Below are 11100 nucleotides of genomic sequence, written 5' to 3' on the forward strand. Positions count from 1 at the left end.
AAGAAGCCCAACAATATGAAGAAAGTGAGAAAGGGAAAACTGTAAAGGAACAAGGAAGCAAGCCCAACAGGCTAAAATGGCAAGATTGATGGCCAGCAGGCCCACAAGAATAAAAAGAGGTAAAAAAAAAAAAAGGTTGAGGAAGCCTAAGGAATGAAGTAGTAAGCCTATGGGGAATAATAAGTAAATGGGTCAAAAAAGCTTGGGAAATAAATTAGTAAACTCATTAGGTTGGCTTAAAGGCTAATAAGACCAAAAAGCAATAAAATGTAGAGATGTGGTAATTAGGGCGAGGCCCAAAAGATCTAGCAAAAAGCCCATGGGAGTAAAAGAGGTAAAGAGGAAGTAAATGAGCTGAGAAAGTCCTAGGAATGAAATAATGAAATGGGTTGGCACAGCAGGAATGTTGGCCAATAAAATCAAAAAAAGGTAAAGATGTAGAAAGTGGGCCTGGGAAGCCCTGAGCAAAGGATTGACAAAAAAGTGGATTGGCACGTCAATCCACGAGTTCACAGGGTAACATGAAGTAAAAGGGAGGGTATAGCTACAGCAGACATGATGAAGTGATGTGACAGGATTAGTAGCCAAGAGGCCCACGAACACAAAGAAGAAAAACATAGGCTCATCAGGAAGATGAGGTCCTTCGCCCAAGCAACGCCCGGTCCAAAGAAAGGAAGAAAGACAAGGAACAAGAGCCCAAAAGCCCACACATCCTTCACGCCACAAGAGATAAACCTCAATCAAAACATACAGCAGAATCAAACAAACACAGAGGCAGTAGAAATGGAATGAAAGCCAAAAAGAAACAAATTCAGACAAAGTGGAACATACACAAAGGGTCAAGGCACCACCTACTTGTACCCAACCAATACATGGGAGGTGAGCCAGGGTCATGGTATTCAGAGGGTGTGGTCTAACGGTGGGGAGAAAGAGGGGGTCTATTTTAGGGTTCCCACTCAAATTTCTTTGGGAGAGATATCCTCCTAGGATGGCATCTCACCCAAAAGAAGTAAATGAGGGTTGGGACCACTTGATGCATGCTATAGAGGTAGGTGATGGAGAGGCTTAATCCTTATCCAGATAAGAGTAGTAAAAAACAGAGAGAGGTAAGAAACAAGACAAGCAATTTTGTTTGGAAATGAGAAGTGGTGCAACTAACATATTCAGAGTTATAGTAGTGGCTAAGCAACCGGCAAGCCAGTGAGTAGTCTTGGAAGGACACCCATAAGAAGTCAAAAGTAGTTAAGGGGTAAAAATAGCAAATCCCACCATGGCAGATGGTATAAAAAGCGGTAGTTGTGAACAGTAAAGGGGAGAGGAAGGAACCAAAAGAAGAGAAGGTAGAACAAGAAGGAAAAACAGAGAAAACAAAAGAATAAAAAGAAAATCAGAGAAGCATAAGTGGTAGAAATAGAGGTATGCATCAATAGACTACCTTTTTCTCTCCCTCTTGACAGACCCACTCTCTGGGAGACTAGGGATTGAAACTTAAACAATTTAAGTCATTTTTTCTAAAGTGCATAACTTTTATGGCAGAAGCCTTCCTTGAGGTTACTCACATTGGAGATTAGTTCCCTTCTTTGACTCGCATCTGCTGAGAAGCTAAGCCTATTTTACTGGTAGACAAGTTTTTCTTTTTATGATTGATGAGTGATTAGTTTACTATTCTGTTATTGAACTGCCTACTGTAATGTTGTTTTCACGGTTGTATTATTTTGCCATAACCTTATTAGGTCATTTCCCTGCATTAATGTTATTTGTCTAGCACTATAGTTATTTGTCATACTGTATTTCCTGCTATAACATCTATAATAGTTGTTCCTGCTGTGGACACGCCATACACTTGATACCTAGGCCAGAACACGTCTGTGTTGGGATGGCCCGACTTATGCACAAACAGGCCTAAAGTGTATTTAATTTAGGTCAGTCCCAACTCTCTTACCTCAGACCCATGGGCCGCAATACAGCAAAAGAGACCAAAGCCCAGCAACACAAAAAGGCCCACCACAACTGGTTATATGGTTATTATTACCAAAACCTGCATAAGATTCCATTCAATTGAATTCTCCAATTCCTTGCGACACAGCATTTATTTGATACAAACCAAAAATTTTGCTGCAACTTGTAATTTGCACCCTCAAATATTACAATAATATCAACGTATCCCAGCTGTCAACATTTATCATTAACTTACACATAAATAACCTTTTGAATAGATTACAATTTTCTGTATATGTGTGTATATATTTATTAAGCAAGGTTAATAACAAAATCGTGACTAATCAAACTTAGAGGGTGTAGAGAGTTTTTGCACTATAATCAAGTGACCGATTTAGAAACAACCTCAAACTTGGGTGTAGAGAGTTTTTGCACTATAATAATCAAAATGTTTGAAGATCCCATTATATTTTCCTTTATATTTTATAATATAAAACAGTCGTTCAGAAAATCACCATCCCTATGCTTAAGTTGATATTGTGAGCTATCTGGGTGAGGGTGAGCCTAATAACCAAAACAAAAGAATTGCAATGTGGCAGGTAACTCAGGTTTTAGGCTATAAAAGATAAGACAAAAAACTTATGGACTGCAAACTTTCATATGGTCAAAAGAAATGGTAGGCCAACCTTGCCCTCCTGCCAGTTATTTAGCACTTGCATAGTCTTGGACCAGCAAAATTCAAATAGCCAAGAAAAAATGGTAGGCCAGCATTGGTCCCCTGCCAGTCATTCAACACACTTAGCTTAAGTCTCATCATGAGCTCTAAACAAATATGTTCTGTTCCATTCAGGCCTTTCATTTTCTTATGGTGAACTTATCATCTTTTCTGCCAGTCGTTTAGCCTTTCAAATATCTGTTTTCTATCTGAGAGTGGCAAAAACAAGTAGTAGCTACTAAAAGGATCCATATTATTCCATTTTCATTGGTGAAATAATTTGAACCACAAAGAAGAAAGAAAAGATACTTTTCCGGCATAAGCATGCGCTATAATATAATTTCAGTCCACATCTGAACATGACAAGAAAAGAAATTCAAACACAATACCATTCAAGTTGCACTATAATAGGAGGCTTCATTATCACAAAATTATTATCAACATGACAATTGCCAACAAATCACACAAGGAATTTCAAAAATGAAAAATTGAAATTAAACGAAACTTGACGGAGAGTTGGATTTTACAAAAATTCCAATTCTACCCACACTAGAGAGAGAAAGGACAATTTCCCAGACACCTTAATATAGCCGGGTCCACCTCTCCGGTTCAAATTTAACATTGATGGCCCTATAAATCTTTTTCCCTTTCTGTAGAATATTAAAATAAATAAATAAAAAAAAAAAAAAAAAAAACCACTAAACAGAAACAGGGAAAAAGAAATATAAGATAAATTGAATTATGGATTTCAAAGACAAAGCTAACCTTCTTTCCTTTCCATCATTTCCATTCTTTATCTTCTTTTCCTGGCACAAACCTAGGCAAATTCAACAATGTGTTTACACGAGACACTCCTTCTAGAGCAGACCAGTCTTTTCCCACATCTGTATGCATTTCCTCCTCCCTTGAGGCATCTTCACTGCTTCCTTCTTGCGGAATCTCATTACCATTTCGGACAGTTCCTGAACGGTCCAAAGTGGCTGGACCAGAGGGATCTTCTTTCTCACTGCAAGACTCAACCTGGTCCACTGAAGTGAGCTGATCGTTTAACTTGCTATTGGAAGCAGTACATGCGCTGTTTGTGTCAAAGAAGAGGCAAACTACAGCACAGTCATCAATTTTGGAAGTTGGATATTTGCATCTCCAAGCACGAACTGCTGACTCAACCAGGTACCTAGCCACAGAGGCACGTGCTGGGGCTGATGCTACAATGTCTACCACTTCTTTGTTTGATAGCACATCCCAAATCTGTGGAAAAGTCACATTAGTCTTACTTGAAAGTTAAAAGAAATAGTATAGGCAGGCAAAAAAGAAATCCAATTATTGAAACAGAGGACAAAAGACCTATACTTGGCTCTCTTACCCCATCCGTAGCTAAGACAATAAATTCATCCTTCTCAGTGATGCGCCAATAGGATATATCCGGCACAGAGATCAGACCATAATCTTTTAGGCAGAAATCTCCAAAAGCACGTGCCATGGCAAGGCCAGGGGAGTCATTATTTGGCAGCCAGACACGAGCAACCTCAGGTTCATCCTGGAGAGCAAAAACACGCCCTTTACACTTTCGGATTCTCTCTGCTTCCGCTGTAAGGGGACATAAACAAAGAAAAAGACTTAAGCAAGACATTGACGACAAGGAGAAAGAGGATCAACCAAATTGATGGTGAAAAGAAGCAACCAAGTAAGAATAAAATTGATCACTAAAATCTTCCCTTTCTATTTCCTGCTCAATGTTCAAGGTAAATGAAAACAATTAACCTGTATATCAAGAAACCCCACTCCAAAAGAGCAATGGCAAACCACAAATATGCAAGCCCCTAATTGTGACATCATAAACCAGCAAATCCTATTTACCAAGAAGGTCCTTCGATTCATAATTGACATTACATCATAATGCAAGCCTAATGCCAACTGTTTGCCTCATGCCAAACCACAACAATACCAGCACCCCAATCAAGTTAGATTAATGGAACCTGCAAATTAATTGGCTTTTAGGTTTTTTCCCATCAGTTACAACAGTGAACTTTAAGGCCATTTCCGTCTGATTCATAAATATAATATTCTATACATTAGATCCATTATAGAATCATCAGTGGAGTCCTAGTGGATTGTATGCTTGCTCCTTTAGTCATTACCCATCATAGTAATGTTAGATTTTCTCCAGCTATTTTATAGATTTGGCCATTGCAATCTAACATGTGCCACAACTATTTCTAGTGCGTTCTAATTTGCCCACTACTCTGCTTCATGTATTGACAGTCCTAATATTTCAATAATTTGTTGTTCTTAACAATTGTGCCAAACATATAATGCTAGACCATCATTTAAGAATTAATTGTTAAAATAGAAACAAATTTTAGGAATTAAAAGTTGACAAGTTCTTTAGCAGGTTTCTTCTAAATGACAAGACTACCATGTTGTAAACTGAGATAATTGAAAGATAGATTAGTCAATTCGAGATGACTAGCCTCCTGAACTTGAGAGAGGAAATAGACATTTTTGGTTAATTTTCTGCTTACTTCATTCATAATTTCTACGTATATAAATACTAGTGAGGAGATAAGCTTCATCACAACCAAGTCCTAAAACATAGGATCCGACTCCAATATAAATTTAAATACAAATTGAAATTAAATCATAATCCTCATCCTAATCTACTACATAATTTTATTAGAATTCTATTCAAATTCAAACTTCTTCAACTACTTCAAAGTAATTTGCCATTTGGCCTTGGGACACAACATTCCCTTCCCCTTCAGATGAATCTTGTCCTCAAAGATTCTGCAACATAGAAATTAACCCTTGCTCACATTCACTGGAGAATACTCGGCCTCGGAGTTTAAAGTGTTGAATGAAAATTATGACCATGGAGACTTGCACCAATTCTTTAACCATTTCTGTGAGCACTACAAACAAATATATCTTGCTTCTCATACCCTTGAACTCATCGGGAATGACAAATTCAATGTGTGGGAATGAGATCGGCTCATTTGAATTCATGAAAAGATCCCTTTGATCAATCTTTTCCACTTCATTGAACCTTTGATCTTCTAACTCAATTTTTGTAGAAAGTGCACCCTCCAATGTATTACTTTCTTGAATTGTTGGTGATGCTTGGAGCACATCACATTGATTCTCCGAAATTTCATGGGATCCTTGATCTTTTGATTGTTCTTTGAGTTCCAAAAGTATATTGGATTGTTTATCTACCTCTATCATTTGATCCCACGAATCTTGCATCCTTGCTATGCTTTTGGACATGTCATTGACAATCTCTAACATATGGTTAACATGCTCCGACATTTTTCGTTGTTCTTCAAGATTGAAGCTTTGATATAGGCTAGGCATGATTTACCTTGAGCTTGATGCAAAAACTGAATTTTCATTTTTTTTTTTTTTTTGGGTGTGGGTCGTGGGGACTAGTGTGTGGGGTTTTCTTTCTGGCTGGGTCAGGAACTATATGGTGTTTTAAGGCGGGGGCTAATAAAAAGCAAGTTGGAGGTGGTATGATTACTGGTTGACAAGTTGGACTCTTGATGGAACGGGTTGTTTGGGGCTTGCAGATCTGGTGTTGTTTTGTCTTTTTTTTCTTTTTCTTTTTCTTTTTTTTTCTTTTTTTTCTTTTTTTTTTTTTTTTTTTTTTGTGGGTTGTAGTTGGTGGCTGGCTGAGGAAGATGGTGGTGGTTGGCTTTGATACTAAATGTTGTGAACTAAGATAATTGAAAGATAGATTAGTCAATTCAAGATGACTAGCCTCCTGAACTTGAGAGAGGAAATAGACATTTTTGGTTAATTTTCTGCTTACTTCATTCATAATTCCTACGTACAATACTAATGAGGAGATAAGCTTCATCACAACCAAGTCCTAAAACATAAGGATCCAACTCCTATTTAAATTTAAATACAAATTGAGATTAAATCCTAATCCTCATCCTAATCTACTACATAATTTTATTAGAATTCTATTCAAATTCAAACTTCTTCAACTACTTTAGAGTTATTTTCCATTTGGCCTTGGGACCCAACATTATACCAAATGTTGTGAACTGAGATAATTGAAAGATAGATTAGTCAATTCGAGGGTGACTAGCCTCCTGAATTTGAGAGAGGAAATAGACATTTTTGGTTAATTTTCTGCTTACTTCATTCATAATTCCTACATACATAAATACTAGTGAGGAGATAAGCTTCATCACAACCAAGTCCTAAAACATAGGATCCGACTCCTATTTAAATTTAAATACAAATTGAAATTAAATCCTAATCCTCATCCTAATCTACTACATAATTTTATTAGAATTCTATTCAAATTCAAACTTCTTCAACTACTTCAAAGTTATTTGCCATTTGGCCTTGGGACACAACATATATGAGACATTTATCTCATTCTTAAGTCTCATGATGCACCCTTCCTAGCACAAATAGTTAGGATAGCTTTTGCAAATGCTGAAACTAATGATGGCACATCCAATGTTCTCTTACCCCACCCCCACTCCCCCCAATCCAACGAAACCCTAACCACAACCACCCCCACCCCCACCCCCCCCAAAAAAAAAAAAAAAAAACAAGCTTCCCCTCTACAATAGATAAATATATATATATATATATACATATATATATATATATATATATATATGAAGGTCCTAGGTCCAAGCATGGCTTTTGCAATCAGGATAGCTCAAGATTACAAAACTAACTAGGAGTACCCCAAATGAAACCATAGATCAAACTAAAATTTCGATGTAAGTCCAAAAGGGCACATTCTATGTGTGTGTGTGTGTGTCACACAGAACAAGGTCATGTACATGTGTAGATTACAAGGTAGTAGTAGGAAAGAACTTAATTGAGAGAGAGAGACCTGGAAGATTTGGTTTAAGATCCACAGTCAACTGAACTGCAATTAAAGAATCATCATTTTCTCTTGTACCCAATACCGCTCTGGAATCCCCAACATTTCCAATGATAAGATCCCGACCCTAAAACATGCAGCCATTGCTATTCATGAGCATGAAGAGAATATCAAAATATACTAACATCATATTGGAAACAAGTTTCTAATGGTTGAAGACAAAAACCTGTTTAACCAGAGTTACTGCTGTTGTCCCACTACAGAAGCAATTAATGCTAGGATGCACTCTCAGTTCCCTGTCCATGACTCTAAAAGCCTTCAGAAATGACTCTTTCAGAGTCTGAAAGATCTCGGGATGCTTATCTGCTTCCTCAAGATCAATGGAGACCCTGGATTCTTCATCAACAGATATGAAGGGAGTATCTTCCGAGTTCATGCTTCCAGCAGTAGTAAGACTGATCTCTTTGAGAACATCCTCACTGGTTATGTTCACTTCCCAATGGGCACTCAGTTTCAGAGGAAGAGAATCTCTCACTCTCTTTGCAACCATGTGACCATAGGGACCATGGCCATCAAAAACACCACAGAAAATTGTGTCTGTTCTGGAACCAAAGTTCTGGAACCCACAGTTTAAAAAACAAAATCTAATAAGCAAGCAAACTGAGATATTGCTACTGCTACTATTAAGGATACAAAAGCAAGAATGTTGACATCAAATAACATAGATAATTCCAAAGAATATTCTGATAATAAGAAGATATAGACATACAAAGGAAAATAAACAAGGAGCCGGTATGGAAGTAATACTATGAGAACAATTATGATGGAGCAGTCTGAGTTCTGACATTCATGGAAAACTTCATACATTTAACTCAACCAAGCCTTAATACCAACTAACTGGGGCCACCTAAAATGTCCAACACACGTAAGAAATGGGCAGAATGGCTTGTTTATGGGATCTTTGAATTACATGATATGAAGGTGAGCCAATTCTTTTGTTCCTCATACACACTGACTAGTGATGACAAGAGTGAACTGAAAACAAAAGAAGGTAAAGTTCAATTTGCCACCATAGAAGTGTGGTTTGGTGAGGCAACTGAAAGTAGACAATTTCCTGAAAACAAAAATATAGAGAAGCTGCAAGCAATTAATACAAACTTGCTGCTTTTTCTTGTACTCTAAAGTAGAATTTCCTCTATCTGAATGCATCACTATACATGAGGCAAATATGAGGATAAGATCAGAATTGGCAGTGGAAGACTAAATCTTGATATATAATTAATATATCAGTTAAATACCCATCAAAGCTACAGATCATTATACTACCATTCAATTGGCTAGACAAGCAATTGCAAAAAGAGCATATTCTTTTATTCAAGAAAGAAATAACTTTTTTTAATAGTTTGTTTGCCATGATACTAAAGAATCAACATAAATAAATCTAACTCTAACTAAACAACCAAAAATTTGACCAGAAATAGTCTGCTGAGCAGGTGATGATGAGAAAGAGCTCACCTCCCAAACAATCATGGCATCTTGATTGGTCCCTTTCTTGCCTTGTTGGGTAAACATAGATGCCACTTCACTAGACCCATTCAAGAACATCCTGCCCGGAATCCTATGCAGAGGTTCATCCCTCCGGTACTCGAATGAAGAATTCCGTGAGCCGAACCGTTTTTTCGAGCTCTTTCTCTTCCTGACCCCGACTGCAGGGGACAAGGGTGAACCAGGGAGAGGGCTCCTGCTTTCTGCAGACAAGCAGGACCCCATTCTGAGGGCCCTGACAATGTTTAGTATGCACTCCAGAGGAGCCAGCCAATAAGACCACCTATTCTCAATTGATGGATCCGTCAGAAACCCCCTTTGTGAAATCACACACTCCTTTACCAAATCTAAAGGATTCACACCCTAAATATCCAATTTTTCTATTAAAATCACAATCTATCACCAAATTGGCACAGACCCTTTTCAACTCACAGCCTAAACAACTCCTCAAATGTGAACCCAAATTCTGGATAAACAGAATTCAGCAAGAAGCAAAACCAGAATTCAATTCTCAATTTACACCGCCCACCAGCAAAGAAAAGGTAACTTTTTGTAACGATATTGGGATAAAAGCACCAATGAGAAAGGAGGACTCCACCACCTTTTAAGCTATCTTTTAATCACAAATATGCTCAAAAGGGCTTTCTTTTATAATTAAAAAAAAAAAAAACAAAGGTCATGCAGCACAAAGAACAACAAATCTATATAGAAAGATCTACATCCAGAAACAATTCTCTCTCTCTCTCAATATCTAACTAGCAATAACAACTCTTATCTGACAAAAAAGAGAAAAGCAATCACAAATCACCAAATCTCACAAAAAATAGAAAACTTGCTCAATATCTAATACAATCCCACAAATTTTGTCCGAAATGAAAGCAGAGCACTTGAAGCAGTGATTTTGATTATCAGATCAAGCTTTATAAAGAAGCGAGATAAAAGGAAAATCGTATCAGAATAGGCACAAACCAAAGGAGTGTTTGGCTTGGCACAGAGGATGCCAACAAAATGAAGAGAGAGAGAGAGAGAGAGAGCAGTGGAGTTAACAGGTTGGCGCAAAAGGAGTGCTTTCATGAACGTTACCACAACACAACAAATGGGTAAACAGAGAATTCCACAAAAGAGCAAGGGTAGAGAGAGAAAGAGAGGTAAGGACACCAACCAAAAAATAAAATTAAAAAATTAAAAATGAAAGTTCCAATCGGAGAAAAAATTGCAACCACCAAAGGAGGAAAAAAGATCCCACAAAACACGTTCTTGTAAAGACGTGACCATCATACACACACAGATTTTTATTTATTTTTTAATAGAGGGAGATATTATCTTATTACAAAGAAATAAAGAATAGAAAAATTAAGCGAATTCGAGTGAAAATGGCAACTTTTTTACTAGTAGTAGTATTATTTTGCAATTGTAAAAATTGTAGCATATATTTTACTTTCCTTTTTTTTTTTTTATTAAAGAGAGAGATTGTACATGAAATTTTGGGATTTTACTTATTGGTCGGGAGGTGAGATACCATTTTCCATTTCCATGGCTAGGAGTTTCTGTGTTTTTACTTTTTTTTACACTAACATGTTTTTGGTTTTGTAAATTACTCCTCAGTTTGCTCAAGAGGAAAAAAATAATAATAAATAACAACGAAAATGCAATACGTTTTCCTTAAAAAAATACAATTAAATTTGAATTTATAGTGCCTACTTTTAATGATAGTTCTTTACTAAGATAGTGATGAATTTATGTCTCCACAAACATTTTGTTCTCCTCGTACTGCCATAAGCAGTTGGGTTCTAGTCACCATTAGAACCTGGGGCTAGCCATACGTGTGAAGAAACATCTTGCTAACTAGGAAGTAATCTTATTCCTTTTATTCAAATATAAATAAATATATACATAAATAAATACATACATACATATATATATATATATATATAGGTTAGTGAAAAACTTTAGGCTAAATTATGATTCTCTAGTCTCCTAAATCCCTGCTCTCCTAATATGCTACCTACAATAAGCTTCCCTCAAAAGCCGATGTTCCCTAGGTTCTTTC

General features: G+C 36.9%; 1 protein-coding gene across 2 annotated transcripts; it reads right to left on the bottom strand.

Annotated features, from left to right (window-relative positions):
- Positions 1 to 3050: 3050 nt before the first annotated feature.
- Positions 3051 to 10221, bottom strand: LOC126691309 (probable protein phosphatase 2C 33). 2 transcript variants are annotated; one of them, XM_050386370.1, is made up of 6 exons: positions 9021 to 10221; positions 7732 to 8121; positions 7515 to 7632; positions 4017 to 4240; positions 3419 to 3901; positions 3051 to 3303 (listed from the first exon to the last, which is right to left on the bottom strand). In XM_050386370.1, the coding sequence occupies exons 1-5, from the start codon at positions 9273 to 9275 to the stop codon at positions 3434 to 3436; spliced, it is 1455 nt and encodes a 484-aa protein (XP_050242327.1). In that variant the 5' UTR covers positions 9276 to 10221; the 3' UTR covers positions 3051 to 3303; positions 3419 to 3433. The 2 variants fall into 2 exon arrangements, with proteins under 2 accessions (XP_050242327.1, XP_050242322.1); XM_050386365.1 differs by lacking the exon at positions 3051 to 3303 and having other exon boundaries at positions 3359 to 3901; positions 9021 to 10220.
- Positions 10222 to 11100: the final 879 nt, after the last annotated feature.

This window comes from Quercus robur, chromosome 1 (genome assembly GCF_932294415.1).
Source record: "Quercus robur chromosome 1, dhQueRobu3.1, whole genome shotgun sequence".
NCBI classification, from domain to species: Eukaryota; Viridiplantae; Streptophyta; class Magnoliopsida; order Fagales; family Fagaceae; genus Quercus; species Quercus robur.